General features: G+C 44.4%; 5 protein-coding genes across 5 annotated transcripts; 4 read left to right on the top strand and 1 right to left on the bottom strand.

Annotated features, from left to right (window-relative positions):
• Positions 1–3,821: 3,821 nt before the first annotated feature.
• Positions 3,822–6,493, top strand: LOZ57_004510 (uncharacterized protein; the record flags this gene model as incomplete). The annotated part of the gene is made up of 3 exons (XM_049253552.1): positions 3,822–3,986; positions 4,046–6,322; positions 6,386–6,493. The coding sequence occupies 3 exons, from the start codon at positions 3,822–3,824 to the stop codon at positions 6,491–6,493; spliced, it is 2,550 nt and encodes an 849-aa protein (XP_049107372.1).
• Positions 6,494–6,907: 414 nt separating this feature from the next.
• Positions 6,908–8,551, top strand: LOZ57_004509 (uncharacterized protein; the record flags this gene model as incomplete). The annotated part of the gene is made up of 1 exon (XM_049253551.1): positions 6,908–8,551. One exon carries the CDS (start codon positions 6,908–6,910, stop codon positions 8,549–8,551), a length of 1,644 nt encoding a protein of 547 aa, XP_049107371.1.
• A 573-nt stretch (positions 8,552–9,124) lies between these two features.
• On the bottom strand, positions 9,125–11,864 carry LOZ57_004508 (uncharacterized protein; the record flags this gene model as incomplete). The annotated part of the gene is made up of 2 exons (XM_049253550.1): positions 9,125–11,577; positions 11,639–11,864. The coding sequence occupies 2 exons, from the start codon at positions 11,862–11,864 to the stop codon at positions 9,125–9,127; spliced, it is 2,679 nt and encodes an 892-aa protein (XP_049107370.1).
• Positions 11,865–13,058: 1,194 nt separating this feature from the next.
• LOZ57_004507 (uncharacterized protein) lies at positions 13,059–14,521 on the top strand (the record flags this gene model as incomplete). The annotated part of the gene is made up of 2 exons (XM_049253549.1): positions 13,059–13,387; positions 13,435–14,521. 2 exons carry the CDS (start codon positions 13,059–13,061, stop codon positions 14,519–14,521), a joined length of 1,416 nt encoding a protein of 471 aa, XP_049107369.1.
• Positions 14,522–15,439: 918 nt separating this feature from the next.
• CDC24 (Guanine nucleotide exchange factor for Cdc42p) lies at positions 15,440–18,930 on the top strand (the record flags this gene model as incomplete). The annotated part of the gene is made up of 5 exons (XM_049253548.1): positions 15,440–15,850; positions 15,916–16,467; positions 16,515–16,763; positions 17,364–17,550; positions 17,606–18,930. 5 exons carry the CDS (start codon positions 15,440–15,442, stop codon positions 18,928–18,930), a joined length of 2,724 nt encoding a protein of 907 aa, XP_049107368.1.
• Between the last annotated feature and the right edge of the window lie 73 nt (positions 18,931–19,003).

Below are 19,003 nucleotides of genomic sequence, written 5' to 3'. Positions count from 1 at the left end.
AAAAGATCTCTCAGAGTTTTCTAACAGTGAAGTGCAGATCTTGTGCTCTTTTAAAAGTAAAGTAAATTATATGCAGAACATCATTGAAAAGATCTATATGTTCATTTATGAAGATGTCTATTGATCTCATATAATTTACTTCAGATTATAATGGAGATAAATGGACAGTTCACTTATATTGTAATTATATTCATCTGCACTATGTGGAAATGATGCAGTGAAAATTCAAAAGTTTGATGTGCACAGCAAAAATGATAAAAATAATTCTCAATTTATATCAATTAACTATCTTGACTATTTGAATTGATGAAGAAATCTCTATGCAGTCAGAACTGACAGCTTTGACTTAAACATATGATATAGTTATTCAATGTTCAGCACTCTACATCTCAGCTCAAAATGAAGCTGTGAAATGTGCAGAAGCTTTAATAACAACAGCAGTATGTACAATATAAATTGAAATTAACTTATCTGAGAATTTGTGATCAGAATGCATTAAGACTGCAGCATATATTTTAAACAGAATTCTGATTAAAGATCTTGATTGAAACACTTCTCTTGAATTCTTAGAGAAATATCTTCAAACTGCAACTTCTTTAACTGAAATTAGGCATATAAGAGTTTTTGGCTGTAGAGTGTATTCTTTAATTAAGAATGCACAATATGAAAGAAATCAGAAGCTGACTTCTAGAGTGAAAGTTGAATATCTTATTGAATATGAATCAATGAATATTTTTTGCATTTAAATTTCAGTATGACAAAAGATTATATTAACAAGAGACATTATATTTAATGAAGATACACTATTTGATTCTAATGAGATTAACAGCAAGCTTTTATTACAGAAGAGCTTTATTGTGCTGAATACAATATCTTTTATTAAAGTAAGTGATATTAACAAGATGAGTTTAAGTGAGCATGACAGTGAAGATGAAGACTCTGAGAAGAATACATTATGTGAAAGTTATGAAACTGTTGATCAGTTAATAAGATTGATGAAAACAATGACTAAGACACTAACTGATCAATCAGAAGAGACATATGCATTGTCAACATTAGAATCTATATCAGAGCTGTTGACTTCAGACATCTACACTTAATCTCTTTCAGATGATTCAACAATGTCATTAACTGAAATAGAGATGCTGAATCAACTTTCATTGACAGTCAATCATTCTGCCACAGAAGCTACAGAAGTGATGAGTGATGTTGTAGTGAAGTCATCTAAAAATATAACATCTACTACACTTTCTGCTACTAGCTCTACAGAGATGATGAGCATAAATGATGAACAATTAATAGTTAATTGTTCTGCTGCAGAGACAGTGAGCACTAATGACAGAATTTCAACAGTTAATTGTTTTGTCATAAAAGTGATGAATGACTCAGCTGACACAAGCTTGAGTGCAGAGCAATCTTCTAGACAAAGTACTAGAATAAAGCATCAAAACACAGATTGAATTGACAGATGAACAGCTTATACAGTGATTCTGTAGTAAACAGCACATTTGAATTCTTTTTATAGAGACTATTTAACAGCTTTTACAATTATAAATTCTAGACTTCACAGAGAGAATCTTCTGAAGTCTTCAAAGTATTATTTTTTAATGTTACAACATCTGCACACTGATGGCTTTAAGACTGTCATGAATGTGGAAATGAAGAAGCTATGAATGAAGAAATGCTTTGAAGAAGTAGAGAGCTCAGAAGAAATACATTCAATCTTTTTAATGTGAATTTATATGTACAAATTTGATGTTAATGATTTTTTGGAACATTATAAGACAAGACTTATTTTTTGCAGAGATCTGAATATTAATAATAAACATGACATCTATGTCACTACTCTCACTGCACAAATATTTTGCCTTTTAATGGCTATAACAGCTTATTTTGAAATGGAGATCTTTCAGATTGATGCTATTAATGCATTCATTAATGCTTCATTTGATAAATCTGTTTATTGCAGACTGACAGAAAGTTACAGTAAGAAAAGAGATGTTTGAAAAATTCTATATGTCTTATATGATCACTCTGAATCTTCACAACTTTAATATAAAGATCTCACTTCAACACTCTGAAAACTAAAATTCTGTTAGATTTATGAAGAATCATGTCTATTTATTGATAGAAATATTATTATCTTCTTTTATGTGAATGACATAGTATTTTTATATCACAGAAAGAATGTTGGAACATTTAAGTAGTTATTAAAGAATTTATGAATGTGTTATAAACTTTAAGAGATTGAAGAGCTAGAGTGATTTCTAGATATCTGTATCTTATGTGATAGAGATACTCAGAAGCTTTGACTGTGTCAGAATAGTTATATTGAGAAGATTGCTAATAAGTTCAATCTTATAAAGTTGAAGTCATCATATATGTCAATGATAACTGCAGATATAGCTCTCTATATGAAGATGTAAGATAAGCAATAAATATATGTCTATTAACAGAAGATTGATTTAACTCTCTATGCTGCTATTATAATGTGATCTGATATTTTGTTTGCTACTGCAAAATTAAGTGAGACTTTGGTTAATTCAGAATCAGAACATCATACAGTAATTGAGAGAGTTATCTCATATGCTTTTTTAATGAAGTACTATGCTCTTGAATTTTATGCTGATGATAGATTGAATATTCAGAAAGAGAATAATAATATCAACATCATTAACACTTATTTAATAATCATTAGTGATTCTTCTTTTGCAGATGATTTAAACTCAAGACACTTCTCTCAGAGCTCTGTATTTAAGCTTTTTAAAAATTTGATTGATTGAAAGTTCTTCAGACAAAAGACTGTTACAATGTTGTCAACAGAAGCTGAGCTTTTAGCACTATTCTATACAGCAAAAGAGATCATGTGATGAAAACACTTATTTAAGAATATTATGTTGAAATTAGAAAGAGATTTTGATATTTTATGTGATAATTTATAAATAATATGATTACTGATTTCAGCAGCTCTGCAACTAATTATTAAGCTCTGTCATATTAATATTCATCATCACTGATTATGACAAGCAGTTACTAATAAGAAATTGAATATTATCTGAATTAAAAGTGATAATATGTCTGCAGATGACTTAATAAAGATCTTATCTAGACAGAAATTTGAAAAATTCATTAAGTAATTGAGACTCATGAATATTAATTATTTAATAGAGAGAGATTCATCATCTATGCTGCTGTCAAAGCTATAGAGATGTGTTGAGCAGAAGTCAGATGACTTATTAGATAATCAGATCTTTAAAGAAGAAATTAAAGAATTATAGATTCATTATCTTCTTCTTTTGATTATAATATTAATTTCATTATCTTTGTCTATCAGACTGACAGAGATTTGCTAGGGGTTTTTCATATGTTTTTCTCATAGTCTCAGTTATAGCATGTTTGTCTATAAGTATCTGTGTCTCATTCATTAGGAGCAAGACCAGATGCAATATTATAGACACTCAGTCACATGATCATCATGTGCTCCTGTGTCGTCCAATAATCGCGCAACGGCCAACGTTGACTACGCATCATAGACAGGTAGATATGAGAGCTGACCAGGGGCTGTACAGGGGTGGCTTATGGCTGTGCTATTCCCAGTCTGAGGAGATCTTTATCGTGATTTGCGCCCCCACACAACGCATAGTACTTGCAGCTGGGCAAATTGCACTCGGTAGGGGAGCCTCCAGGAAATTTCCTACACAACAACCCCTATTTGCGACCGCCATGGGTCCAAGCGCTCGCGCATGAGTTAACGCGATGCATGGTTTTGATTAGCAGGGATATACTTAGAATTGGATATTCTCTGCCGTTCGCCAGAAATCATGAATCTGACCAGCTACCGGTCGAGCCAGTCCTCGTCCTATCCGGACCCTCGAAACTTCGCCATCACCTCCCCAGCTATGCCTTCGCCGTCCTCAAGGGCCTTGTTAGAGGGGTACAAAACCATTTTAAGCCCAAACGAAGATGAAACACCAAGGTACAATATGGTAAGTGCTCTCACCGTTTACTGATATTGCCATTTGTCCTAATCGAATTGGCTTCGTAGCTCAATTACTCTCACCCACGAAGCTCTGTACTCCTCAATGCAAATGATCCGATCGCAATGCATTTACTCGCCGAGACTGCAATATCAGACAGTACGCAGTTCGAGGTACTTTCGTTCGAGGAGGTTGAAGAATTGAAGAAGGAACTGCTTCTCTTGTCTAATCGTATTGAATCATCAAAGCGAAAACTAGCTCTTGAACTGAAACTACAAGAAGCCGCATTTTCTTTGAGCAAACTTTACGACTCTAAGGCTGGCAGGAGGGAAAGTAGTGATACGAGCCCTGAATCTTCGCCTAAGTCCCACCGCAGACGATTGAGCCTGTTTGGACGCCATAATCTCCAGCACCGATCTGATGAAGAAGTCACCCAAAGCGTTCATCGTTGTGAAGACATAGCGCAAGAACTCTGGAGGCTGGAGAGGAGAGCAAATGAAATCCGGAGGAGAATCTTGGAGCATACCGCCGGTGTATTGCAGATGACGCACAAGGGCTTGAAGAAAAGGGGCGCAAATCGACAGGAGCAAAGCGATGACATGGTCGAATTTGATGACAGAAGCCTTTACAGAACTCCTGACCACCTAGATGATTTCAACGGTGGCCATACACGGCGAGATCTTCCTATGGCTGTAGCGGGAGAAAGAAATTCAGTGAGTATGGCTGCCTTACATGAAACGAAAAGGAGACTTGACGATTTGAACTTCCGTTTACGTGAAATGATACCACAAATCAATCAAAACAATGACGCTGGTCGCCTCTCTCAAGAATTTTTAAATAGCGCCCCTGCAGATCCGGTGATAGCTGTACAAAATGGTCTGGATTCTCTTGACAAGGGGCTTGAGTCAATGTCCTTCCATCAAACAAGCATGCTACAGGCAATGGAAGGATCTATGTATGATGCAGAAGACAAGTTAGATACACTTAACAAGCGATTGGACGGCATTCTTGTCACAGCAGGTTCTACTCGACATCAACTTACCCCACGCGCCTCATCAGCCAGAAAAACATTAAAGGAGCAACTTGACCACCTGGGAGGCTCTATAGAGGAGGCTCAGGCTCGCGTTGATAATTTAACTGATCAGAAAACTATTCTTACTACTCAGATCCAACAGCAAAGAGAGCTTAACTGCAAGTCCGATGCAGAACGCGATGCACACATTGCGGATCTAACGGAACAAAGTGTAAAGCTACAAAAAGAGGCTGATATGTCACAGAAGGAAGCCAATGATATACGAGAAGAGCTCGCTCTCGTAATGGATCAGTTGGATACGGCTCGTCAAAACTCGATGATCCGAGAACAGCAGAATGCAATCAATCAGAAACCCATTGCCAATGCGGAGCTAGAAGCCAGACAAGAGTTTGAGCAAAAGTTGGCTTTGAAAGACAGCGAAATTGCCAGTATCAACCAAGCACGGCGAAACGCCGAGGAGTCATTGGCAGCCAAGGAAATGGAAATTGCTAGTTTAGAGGAGGCCCGGCAGCAAGTCACAAAGGAAATGTCAAAAGTCGAGCAGAACCTATCGAGTAAAGACGACCAAATTGCTGGGCTTGAAGAATTCCGCAACACGGTCAGGGAGGAATTGGATGCGGCTGAGCGGGATCGAACGCTCAAAGAAAACGAAATTGCGACCCTTCAAAATACCCTCAGACAGCTTACCTCAGAGAAGGATCTGGAAATCCAGAATTCTCGCAACGCTCATGATAGTTCCAAAGCGGAGTTACAAAAATTGCAGTCCGAGTTCTCTGAACTTGAGGGCGAAATGGTTAGGATTCAGACTGAACTAACGGTTGCACGAGCTGAGCTTGATGGCGCGTATGGGAGTAGAGCGGAGCGTGCGGCTCAGGTAGCAGCAAACCCAGCCATTCGGAGGGAAATGGATGAATTAAACCAACGGAATATGAGCCTTATGGAGGAGCTGGCCTCTCTCAGAGATAATCAAACTGGCAGAAGCATCGCAGGCGCTTCTCCAGACCTTCAGGGACGTGTACAAATGTTGGAGAAGGAGCTTCGAGAAACGATTGATGATTACGAATCGATGACCAAAGCTAGCATTGAGTTTGAAAAGGAACGAGATAGTCTAGAGAGTACCATAGATTCCTATCGTGAACGCTGTGAGACTCTCGAGGCGCAGCTGAGTGATGAAAGAATTCAGGCACTGGGAATGAATGGTGTACGAAAAGGAGACGCGACGCCGACGGAAAGTACATCGATAATAGTGTTGAAGAATGAGTTTAAGAAAATGATGAGAGACACGAGAGCGGAGAACCTGAAAAATTTGAGGGTATGTTTCATTATAATTAAATTGCCCTGCAATACAATCTACTAATCACCTCTCGCTTATCAGGCTGAGCAAGAAGAGCGGCGAAAGCTTGAGTCTCTGATTCGAACGCTCAGAGGAGACCCAAAGGCTTCAGGCAAGTCGAACTTGAGTCAGAGTACGGTTGCTTCCTAATGGTAATGCCACCCTGATTTTTTAATATTGGCTGGCGGGTAATGTTTGAACGTCAATCTGCCATTTGAGCATTTTCATTTCTTTTTTCAAATTTTCAGAGCAACAACTCTTCATTGGCATAATATTTGCTTTGCATATGGCAACGATTTTGATAATTGACCATTGGTGCATGTTGTCTTGTTCTTCGGATTCTTGAATCTTAATTTACTTTCCCGTCATCACTTCCACGAAGCCCCTTTTTAGCAGCCGCTTGTCAACCATTGCACTTTCCTCCCTGATATTCCTACAACACTTTATATCAGTGCAATAAATGGCTGCAACAGGAGTTTCATCGATGAAGGGCTCTGTCATTCTCTTATCCCTGTGAAAGAGGACTGCACTCGTTTATTACCTCATACTTCCTAATTCCCACCAATGGCACATCCAAAAGCAGCATGGCCAAATGTTGCCAACACTGGAAGTTTCGTCGCTCACCACATGCGATCTCGATCGTTTACTGAAGGTACGAGCTCTGGCCGAAGCCGACTCCGACGAACAGTGTCGATCCGGGCGGTCAACGCTCATCTAGACTCCTCTGAGTCAATTCCTAGTGACCACAGCTCCCTTTATCTTGGGCACCTTACTAGTTTCGACGGCTATGATGAAGACTACCAAACCGAAAATGCTTTGCATATCACAGAAGGGTATCCATCTAGCCAGCTGTTGGATGCTGCCAATGGTGTTCATATTCGGAATATTAATACTCCTGCATCTTGTGGAGCATGGCGAGCTCATGTTTTGGAACCTATCACGGAGCAGTCAAGCGTTTCCACGCTGAAATTCTCTGTAGCACCGCCCCCTATAGCCGTAATGAAGTCTGTTAACAGCTCCTTAAAGTCTGAAGCATCTTACCTTTTCGTACTTGGAAAACGATACGGGAATAAGATCTATTCATTCGACGATTTAGATATCCCTTCCATTCGCCCTAAGTTCTCGTTCGCCTCGCTTCCCACGGACCTGCGTCGATCTGCACGTTTATCTTCCTCTGCTGGAAGCTTTCGAGACGACATGTGGTACGATGAACGCTATTCCCCTGTTGAGCCAACTGAGCCTATATATCCTCCCCCTATACGATGTCCTACTCCCCCAGGGATTCCATCCTTTGGGTCTCCAGAAGCAATTCGATTCCAGATTTCGACTCGCCCTGTACAATCATCCGAAGCCGCTGGTAATAATCGTCTCTGCTGTTTCTTTGGATTTCGACGGCTGTTTAGTTTTTCTTCATGCGCCGCGCAGCCGCCCGCACCACCCCTACCAACTGGAGTAGTTTCGCGTGCTGATGATGGAACTTTCGTTCGTGGTCGCTTTGGTACACGAAATAGCGGGCATGGTGTAGGTGCTGGGTTGGGGGCAGCAGGGTTGGAAAACCATCCTTTCCATCATGAGTCGCTCCCTATCGCCTGTCGTCAGCCAATGGAACGTAGGGTTCCATCATCCCAGGATCAAAGACAAACGTCGCTCTGTTGCACTGCCACTCCTCCTGCCTCAATCTCTTCCCAGGCGCCACCAAGGCCTTCTTCACTTCGCTCGGCTTCCTCAAGGACTAGTAGCAACTACCCCCTTCCTCGTCGAGTTCATTTTGTTGATGGTACACGACCAAATGAAACGTCTTCTGTCCCAATTCCGTCATACATTCGGTATCCACCACTCGTTCCGCCTGCACCAGGAACTGTGACGATGCATGACCAGCCCACACAAGGCACCGGCAGTGTTACCATTAATAACCGCACTTCTGACCCCTGTACACCCTCTTCTCAAACGATATGCCTTGGGACAAACTCATCTGCGGCCTCATCGCCTCGCTACGAAAGGGATGAGGATATTTCGTTGCTTGCTTGCCTGGCGGACTGTTGTGGACTATCTGCTCCATTTCACCATGCCGTAAGTAATAATAACGCCCATGGTGAGGTGGCGACACATCGGCGTCGTTTCAAGTTTTTAGAGACTTGGAACCTCAAACCAGCGTCAGCAAGACAATGGAGGCTGGCTTGGGGTTACCAGCCATATAGTTCTGGCTGATTTTAGTGTCTGCCTAGTATTCCGTTTTGTATAGCTTGCCCGGTCCGCTGTTAGCTATGAGCTGGCTTGTTTGACGCTCGGACTATGTGTATATCTACATGCAGATGCGTACAAGATTGCTAAAGTTCTCTCATAGAAATACTACCAATTTTATCCTTCCCAACAAAACAGAGTATTATTATGTACGGAATATCCTAGAAAGACAGTATAGAGAAGCTTAGTTTGGAATATGTAATGAGCTTGTGTATGACCATGACCATGGTGGAGCTTATTTGAAGAGCAGCAGAGCCAGGCACATGTATGCAAAAAGATACCGCTACTTAAGAAATGACAGGCTTCATTGGGGTAGCAACACAATGCACTCACAACGATTCGCAGAGCAAGGTATCGCTAGGGAGTTCAAAATTGCACTCTCAAGTAATCCGATCCCAGCAGTGACGCAGGAATGAAAAAACTAAAACGAAAGCCTATGCGAGAATCCAATAGATGCTAAGACAGAGAATGACGGTGATGCCGCTTGCGGAAGAGAAAAAAAAAAAAAACAAAAAATTTCCCTAGATTCAGGAAGGCCCATCATGGGCCAGAAAAGAATCGACAGGCCTCTTCTAAATGTTTGTCACCGTTTGCAAAATCCCATCCAACGATAATATGGTCTTGACTAGAGCAAATGAGTTTTCGGGCGTCAAATTGGAGTTTAAATATCCTCGTTGCTGTGGGGGGATGTGGGTGGGCCGCCGGGGCCTGGGCATTGGGCTGTACAGGGTTGCCAGTGTGCTGACCAATGGGGGGATGGAGAACTGGGTGCTGGGGCTGTGGGGGCTGCGGTTGAAGGGTATTTGGTTGCGTCTGCATTGGTGGTAGCTGACCAGCGTTCTCAAGGATGGGAGGAAGTTGAAACGCGGTCGGGGTCTGGTTACTTTGTGTAGGCACGTTAGGCTGCGATTGCTGCTGCTGTTGCTGTTGCTGGAGAAAGGCATTCTGAGAGGGATGCAACGGTGGTGTCATTTGCTGCGGCGCGGATGGATTAGGGGTCGTCTGGGACGGAGGAGCAGACGTAGCTGTGTTCTGTGGTCCGGGTTGATTGGCATTGATTTGGGTAATGTGAGCAGCTTGAAGCTGCTGATGTATTCCAGGTAAATTTGCCCCGAAACTTTGGCTGAGGAATTCCACCGCCATCGAATCGTCAATGACTGACGCAGCACGGGCAGCGTCGGTTTGCCGTAAACGTTGCCCAACAACCCATTTGCCTTCTTTATCTCTTTTCCAGATAATTATTGTTTCATCGTAAGAGCCGGAAACGATACGGGCCCATCTACTTCCACCACCGCCAGGAGGTATCTTGGCCCCCAGAGCAATGATGTCTTGTGGTCGGCGTGACCCAGCGCTTCGCATGCGGGTAGGTCGTCGTCGACGACCGTGCTCAAGCTCGTGGTCAACGTCACCGCGGCGGCGGGCCTCCCAATAATCATGGTCAACGGCTTTAGCCTCAAGCATTAATGTTTCCTCGGAACCAGGTGGATCACGGAACCCAGCTTGCAATGTTCGAACAAGATCATCATGAGCATGGAGACAGGCAACTTCAGCTCCGGAAGCGTGGTCATATATCCGAACGGTGAAGTCATTGCTGCCACTCACTACTCGATTGCTGTCGAATTGAACGCATGCAATTCCCTTCTGGTGACCCACTAAGGTCTTTGTGCAAGATCCGCTGCGAATGTCCCAAATCTTAATAAGTCGGTCCCCAGATGCAGATACAATTTCGTTATCGTCAATTTGTATCGCATTCACGGCAGCGCCGTGACCATCGAGGGTCATCAAAAGCGAATATGGGCGGAGGGTTTTGATTTGTTGACTCGCAATTTGGGCTTCCAAGGCCGCAGGAAGCATGTTTGATATGTCCACAATATAAGGAGGATATCGCACACCAACACCGTTGAAGTATCTGGGGTAGTTTTCGTCTGATGCACGAAGCTCATCACGATTCCACACTTTAATAAGTTTGTCTTTTGAGCACGTCACCAAATACCTTTTATCAAATCGTAAGCTAAGGACAGAATCAAGGTGTGCGTTGGTTAGTTCCTGAAGTTTCTGGCCTGTAGAGAAGCGCCAAATGATCACATTGCGATCACTACTGCCTGAGATAATTATATCTTCTTCCTCGCTAGCATCGAACTGCAAGCATAGAACAGACCTGGTATGTCCAAGCAGTGGCGGAGACCTCAGTCGTCTCGTTTCCAAATTCCAAACCCTTATCGTTTTGTCTCTACTACCGCTTACCAGCCAATTACCACTGAATTGAATCGCGTAGATGCACTCACGATGAGCTTCCCATGGGTATAACGGATGTGGTAGCTGAAAATTGGTGAACTGGCCATGTAGCCAGTTATCTTCCAACTTCCGGCGTTGTCTGTACAAATATGCCCAGTTTAGTCTTGCTGGGTCCTCTGGGCGCATAGCGGGGGATAAGAACGATTCTCGGTAGGGTGAGGAAGAAACTTCTCTATCCGTCGAAACCTTCCGAGCAAAATTGTCAGGGTTGCCGACATCTCGCATCTCATGGTCGCCTTCTGCATCGGGTGGGGCGCCTGTACTAGACGCAGAAGCTTCGCCTTCGGCATTGACCGCACTTGAACGTCTTGAATCCCCCCAGCTTGGCAGCACGCGTTTCTTATGCAAAGGCTCCCCTGGATCCGTATCCGAACGCCGCATTCGAGCCTTCCTGCTAGCCGACTGTATTGCCTCCGCACGCTGTCGTTCAAACGTTCGGATCTCCTCGACATTCAATTTCCACCCTTCCCGTAAATATAGCTGTCTCCACAACAGCGAATCATGCACTCGGTCTCGCCATGCACGAGACGCCAGCGAAGCCGTAAGCAACGTGCCTGGGTCGAGGTACGAAAATATCTCCGCGGTCAGTTCCGGGGGAAGCTTTCGCACAGGGTCCATATGGAGGAGCGGTGTAAGTCTGTCAACAATTTTGGCAATCGTCGAGGTGCGCAGCGTGGTAAGGAGGGTGAATGCAAAATCTAAAGTATCAACCATTGTTAGAGTGGGTAGGTGGGCAACTTGAGGGAGATGGAGCATTACCAGCCCTGTCAGACTCTGCCTGGCTTAGAATCCAAGGAGGAATTGTCGCACCACTTGAGGCCCGTCTTCCGTTATTCTCTGCTTCGCTTTTGGTCTCATCCGAATAGCCTTCATCGAGCTTAAAGGAGCTCGAGGCGGATGGGGCACTGAACGCAGCTGTGTATTTACCTGGCTGCAGGTCAGCAGGATGCGGCAGTCTGGCCGCATTGCCGGAGTTGTGTTCCATCCAGAATAAATCTCGGTCGGGCAAGAGGCGCGATCGTTCGAATTCAACAAAGAGAGAAAGGGGGAAACAAAGGGTGCGTCAGTGGCAGAAGCCCGATGAAGTTGCAGCAGGCATGAGTCTGGTTATTGTGCCGGGGCGGGGTGCGGTCTGCGAACACGAGATTCCACGTAATAATGCAAGGGCAGCAGGACCAAAGCTAGAGTAACGATGTCTGGAGTCAGGAGGCGAGCGCGGAATTGCTTCAGGGCTGCGAGGCGGGCAGGCAAGGCAGGGATGGCGATGCGATGTTTGGTCGAGTCTCGGCAAGCAGCACGGCTTACATCAGCGAGTCGCTCAAGGCAGCAAAGTCAGCGTCAACGACAAACACAAGCCAGCAGCGGGATACGACGTCAGAAACAACGTTTATATGTGCCTCTTGCTGCTATTAACATGCAGTTTCCAGGGAAAAGCGGTGTTGCCCGAAAAGCTCTACTCGTTCATGGCTCGATTTTCTGAAGCCCTCTTGCCTGAGCCTGGAGCTCTTCACATATCTTAAACAATGAGACGCGTCCTTGTTGCCTTTTACTCTATACACGGTGCATACATCCAACGAGCTACCCATGTCTGAATTAAGTCAGTACCTACGACCTTTTGATGCCCGTGCTGTCGCGCAATATGCTAGCCGCTTCGGATTAAAGTGTGATAAGTGTTTTGATAATGAGATACAGAATTAGTTTCTTGTCTTTATCAGAGTAGGTGAGTCATAATCAGACTCTTGAAATAGAGATATGGTCAAAGCCAAAGTCGTTCGACGATGGGTGGAACTACAAAGCCAGATACCCCAGATGTCAAGAACAATATACCCTAATGACCGTCGTTGCAATTCCAATTGTAACTGCACTAGAGTGATATTGATCTGCAACAGCATTATCTCACTGCCTAGGGGCTCTTCTCTTTGCATATCGAGTGGCGCTGGGTTTTTATGGCGACGGCAGCACTCATCGCAGAAAGCGCGGGTATGCCACTTGCAGTTGCCTCCAAAATGCCGTAAGACTGCCATATGGGAGCGGGACTTTTGCTGTTATTTAGTTATCCATCACTACAATAAACATCCCTTATCTTTATTACGACCGTTTCGACGTGGCATCTTAGCTTCGTCCCCTGATCATCAGCTACACCCCCCTTCACCCCCTTTTGTGTTTTTTTTTAATCTCCATGGAAGGGTTAACAGAGAATGACGCAGAAATGCCTGCGGCTGCTCGACCTGCACCTGCTGGAATTGATCCATCATTCTCTAGCAAGGAGGCCATCTTTGCGTGGCTTCAAAGTACTCTGAATCTTGAGGGACTTCCCGATTACTGCGACAGGGTTCGAAGAAAAAGGAGCCCAAGACGAATCCGACGGACTATTAAGCCGGTAATCATTGAAGAGCCATTTTTTGGGTCCTACTACGCGCTGTATCCAATTAGGTTCAAAGATGGGGTGCGTTGGATTCTCAGAGTCCCCATATGTGCGGTAACTGGACAGTTTGACGAATTGGCTTCGTCGGCCCTTGCATCTGAAGCTGAGACAATGACGCTTATATGTCAAGAAACCTCAGTCCCTGTTCCTCGCGTCATGCATACGGCCCAGATTTCGACAATGTACTGCGGGTTCCTTTCATCCTCATGACTCGTATTCGAGGAAAACCTCTGCATGATATTTGGTTTGATAAATTAATCTCGCGGGAAGAGCTTATGCTACGCCGCAAGACGGCTCTGAGGAACATTGCCCGCCTTATGGTTAGACTGGGAAAACTCTCCTTTAAAACCGGTGGCGCCCTGGAATTCATCAACGGAAATTTGTTCCGTCCAGGTCCACTGAGAACTATTGACCACGGCGTAACATTGCCGCCGGTTGGAAGAACTGACGGCAAAACAGTGCGCTATTTCGAAGCGGGACCCTTTGCAGTCCCAGACGATTATTATCTTGTTCATCTCAGCCGAGAAGAAAACCATGAGGAACCCGAGTTTCGAGGAGTGCAAAAGCTTCTCCGCACCCTCCTGCAGTGGAATTCCAAGGAAAAAGGTCCGAAGTTTGTGGTAACGCACCCGAATCTTTCTTTGCGTAACATTTTAATATCTGAAAATGAAAGAGTAATGGGATTTATTGATTGGAATGGCGTGGCTGCTATGCCTCTTTCTGTAGGGAACGAAAAATACCCGTCGTGGCTCTCTCGGGACTGGAACCCATGCAAATATGAATGGAACGACGACGTGGGGGAAGGTATCAACCCAGGTGAGGTGCAGGAAGATTCGCTGGAAATTCTTGAATTACACCACAAGAAATATAGCGACTTCATGCAGTATTATCTAGCCCTGCGTGAACCTTCGACTCCATCTACAAGGCCATCTATCACTCATAGGTCACTCATTGTTGAGAATTTGATCATTGCAGCTGATAACATGGAGTGCAGACATGGTATTCTTGCAAAGATTTTCGAGGAGATTGTCAAGATTTCTTGTGCCCAGTGTCCCTCTCAGTCGAGCGCTGAAGGGGAGGAGTTTGGGAGCTTAGAGATGTTTCAAGTCGTGGATATTCTGGCCAGGGGGGAAATGGAAGAAAGCATGTCGGCTTTTCTGAAGAAAGGCTTCAACGCTCTGCTAAGTTCAAGCGAAGCAACATCGGCCGAAGCATAAGTGTATAAACTACCAGTATGGTGTAGTGTGGATAATTTATATTATTGAATTCCATACGCCATAGGGAGTACTCCGTACTCCATACGGAGTACACCAATCCTGCAACCTATCAAGGCTGACTAAGCCTAATCAGTGGCCAAGAAAGCCACTCACAACGCCGATGACATAAGCGGTGGGACTAGACCAGACCGGCCACTGTGGTCTAGCCGTATGAGGCATAGGGGGCTGTAACGGCGGTCCCAAAGCGGTATGGTGCCAGAAGGCGAATGAAGTACTCTGTGACATGGATGCTCAGTCAACCTCCTGAAACAGCCCAACCGACACTCACACGCTCTTCTTGCCATAACACCTCCCTTACATCTCCCTGATGCATTGCTCTATGCTGCATCTATTGATCTCTTTTCTACTGGTGTGACTCTTGATCACTTGCCCTGCTGCTCTATAATCTTATGTTTTGAGTTAGTCCGGAAGCTCTTTGGGCCGCAGCTCCCCACAAATCCCATTTCCTGAGAGTATTGCTCGGCTTGAATAGACAACAACACGAAGTGTCTCAATATCGGATATCAGATCACTCTCCTTACATTTACTTCTTGGCAGCTTTGATTCTGGCTTAGATTGACATCGTGGCATCAGTGTGAGCGGGTCCCGTTTTCATGCGTGCGGCAAACCATGCTTGTGTCGGTACTGTTTGCTGATACAAATGAGTTTTTTGATAGATTATTGTTTTATCCCTTTTAACTCCGAAAATTCCCCTGCTACAATAGTCATTTGTCCTCTCTCCGTCTCCCTGTCGAGTCCCTTATCCAAAAACCCACCTTCCCTCTCTAGATGCCCAATATCTAGATCTTGGAATAACATCTAAAGCGCGAGCTGTCTTAGTACAATTCGTCTGGTCCATGGGCGCAGCATCGTGTCATCATGGAGCCGACGTTAAGTCAGGGCCACGTTATGGCCGAGGATAATATCATTAACAGAAGAGGCGGCGAATCGTTGTACCAGAGCTGTGCCAATCTCAAGAAACGACTTGCAGAGGTCCCCGGATTCGAGTCACATCTGGCAGAAATGGAGGCTTTGGATAAAACGCAGGAAGTTAGTGACCCCGTGGCATCTGTCTGGAGGTGTTTGCAAAACGGATACCCTTTGATGACGATTTTTAATGCCACCCAACCCTCCGAACCGTTAACCTTGGATGAGAGCAAAGTACAAGAACATCGGAGACCGAAAGCAGCAGCCTTTAAATTTCTCCAAGCCTGTTTACAGGACTTAGAGTTTCCCCAGCAAGAATGCTTTCTCATCACGGATCTTTATGGCGAGAGCACTACGGGCTTTGTTAAGGCATTTCATCCCATGCCCTTACTGGACTTGTTTATAACTCTTACTAACTAGACCAATAGGTGATTAAAATGGTCAACCGTGTTCTTGATATACTCGAAATGCACGGGCAGCTTTACAAACCGTCGATTTCAGATTCCAATCCCGTTGAAAGAAAAACCAAACTTACAAGACGAGAACACATTCTCAAAGAGATGCTCGAGACCGAAAGAGACTATGTACATCATCTCCAGAACCTGCAGGCTTTGAAAAAAGAGCTCGAAGAGACTGGGGCCCTCAACGGTGATACAAGCCACCAGATATTCCTTAACTTAAATAATCTCCTTGACTTTGCACAAAGATTCCTTATTCGAATGGAACAACACAATGCTCTTGCTGAAGAATCTCAGAACTGGGGTGAACTTTTCATTAATCATCAGGAAGGATTTCGGCAATACGAGCCTTTTATTGCCAACCAGCTGCGCTGTGATGTGGTTTGCCAACGAGAATGGGATAAGATTCATACTGCTCCACGTTCGCCCGATCTCCAACAGATGGTAGCTCAGCTCTCTACTCTCAATGGCTTCTTTGTCAAACCATTCCAAAGATTAACTAAATACCCTCTAATGCTTCAGGTAAACCCCATTACCTACTATTGCTGGCACTCGCTAACTCCCTACAGGAATTAAAAAAGCAGACTGAAAGAGCCGATTTTACTGCCGACATTGCCGCCGCTATAGATATAATTCAATCAGTTCTGGATCGTGCAAACAATGCGATCGATAAGGAGCATCTCGTTGCCGCAACTCAAGACGTGGCTGCTCGCGTTGATGACTGGAAATCATTAAGAGTGGAATCATTTGGACAACTTCTGCGATTCGGAACTTTCACTGTGGTTAAAGGTGATGGTGGGAAAGACAATGAGAAAGAGGTTCGTGTGTTTTTAGTTTCCTTTTCTTGAGACGTCTATCGCCCTGGACGAAACGACTTCAATTTATCTTGGCTATTGAGGGTATCGTTCAAGATTCCCTTGTACTCACGTCTGCCTAATCGGATGGATGTCCCTGCCGAATCTCAACTCTTGAATATGCAACTAATATCATCCACTTATGCTTGCATTTCAACACCAGCATAGCACGGGGACTGATATGATTATCCATTTGTTTTTTTTTTTTTTTGTGACTAGAACGTCACATCCACCTTTTTGTGTTTGAGGGAAATAGTGAATTTCTCACTATTCTCAAACTCTCAACATCAATGAGTTCTATACACAATGGACACTGCAGCCAGAGCGTCTGTTTAACGTACTAGCTTGCTTTTCAACAATGCGATAGCTTGGCGTACCAGTTGCCTAGATGACTGTTTCCTCCACCGGCTGGCCATTTCTGATAGACGAGTTGATTCTTCTCTTCATGAAATACCTATCCCCTCATCTTCGACACTCCCTTAATTGGCGAATTTCAGACAATAACACATCTTTATCTTCGGGCCACTGTATTCAAAGTAACTAACATGTGCTTTTTTCCTATAGTATCACGTCTATCTTTTTGAACAAATGCTTTTATGCTGTAAAGATATACTTTCGAATAAACCAAAGTCAAAACTCATGGGCAAGGACAAGCCCAACGCAAGTGCTCAAAAAGGCAAACCACGGATGGTATTGAAGGGCCGGATATACATTTCAAACGTAACGGAGATACTTTACTTTCACCGGCCAGGTACTTAACTAAGATCAAGGACAACTTCAACATCCCAGCTAACAGAATTTCTCAGGCTCGTATAGGGTCCAAATATTTTGGAAAGGTGACCCTGGCGTTGTGGATAATCTTTCTATTCGTTTTCGAGACGAAGAAACGATGCGAAAGTGGTACAAGGATATTAATCATCAACGTACTATTCAAGTTAAGGAGAGAATCGCTTCGCGCTCTGGTCCCTCTGAAATTGAGTTCACGTATCTCAAAAACGCTAAGATGGAGAATCCCTACGCGGAAGAATATAACGCAGAAGAAGATCTTGCCCCTGGTGTTTCGGACTTTGCCATGTCGCGCAATGCTTCAAGTACCAGCCTTCGAGCTCGATCGGGAACTGGGGGGAGCGGCGGATCTAACCCACCCATTATTCGCCCACCTCGTTTCCCAATGCCCGAACCGCCTCTATCCCTCCAAACACAATTTTCTCCGGGGGCGCTGTCCCCTGGAGAACGTCATGGAGGCTCGTATTTTTCCCCAATGACAGAAGTGGCGCCGTCGACCAGGTCCAGCTCGTCAACAACATTCACTTATTCCCGCCAAGGCACGCCGTCTAATCAATGGAACGAAGAGTCTAATCGCTATACTGCCCCAGCAATGCCTCGAGCAGGATCGCGAGATGGCCCTACTTCTTCCCCTTACTATAGCAATCCTCCTCGTGGGACTCAGCGCCCCTCGTTACCTCCATTCTCGTCGCAAAACTCACAACACCCTGCACAGTCAAGAATGCGTTCTGCCAGTAGCCCTGATATTCATAATCACAATCTCTCGGAGTCAGCTCGCAGGTACATGAATGGCCACACGATGCAAACTGTGGACAATGTACCAGTCCCGCCTATCCCAGCAAACCTTGCCAATATGAGAGCTCCTGTTAATCGAAGTCAAAACAATTCTCCCGGTACACTACAGCCACCGCATTCTTTGCGTCCAGGCCTTCCATCAGGGCCTAATGAACCTTCTTATATGATTAGTCGCGACACCTCGCGCTCCCAACCATCCTTGTCATCACACGCACCGCCATCTCGTGATTCGGACAGCCCCTTACCTGCTCAACTGAAAGCCAAAGTGAATTTCAATGACAACTACGTGACGCTAGTTATCGCGAGCAACATTCTGTATCGCTCTCTCACAGACAGAGTTGACGCAAAGCTTTCCCGATTTACTGATCGCTCTATTGGTGCAAAGTCTGCGAGGCTGCGCTATAGAGATGAAGACGGTGATTTTGTCACCATTGACAGCGATGAGGCTGTTCAGCTAGCTATCATGGAGTGGCGTGAACAGCATCAAAACACTCTTTCAAACGGACAGGTTGGGGAAATTCAATTATTCTGTCAGCCAGTTGAACACTAATATATATACCCATGAATCTCGTCATCCGTTCTTGTTTCTTTTGCATCTATGGCGCCTACCGGGCATACCATAT

Source organism: Ophidiomyces ophidiicola, assembly GCF_022830035.1.
Source record: "Ophidiomyces ophidiicola strain CBS 122913 chromosome Unknown scaffold_19, whole genome shotgun sequence".
Taxonomy (NCBI): domain Eukaryota; kingdom Fungi; phylum Ascomycota; class Eurotiomycetes; order Onygenales; family Onygenaceae; genus Ophidiomyces; species Ophidiomyces ophidiicola.
Note: the sequence above shows the minus strand (reverse complement) of the source record. Positions and strands in the feature narration are given on the sequence as shown.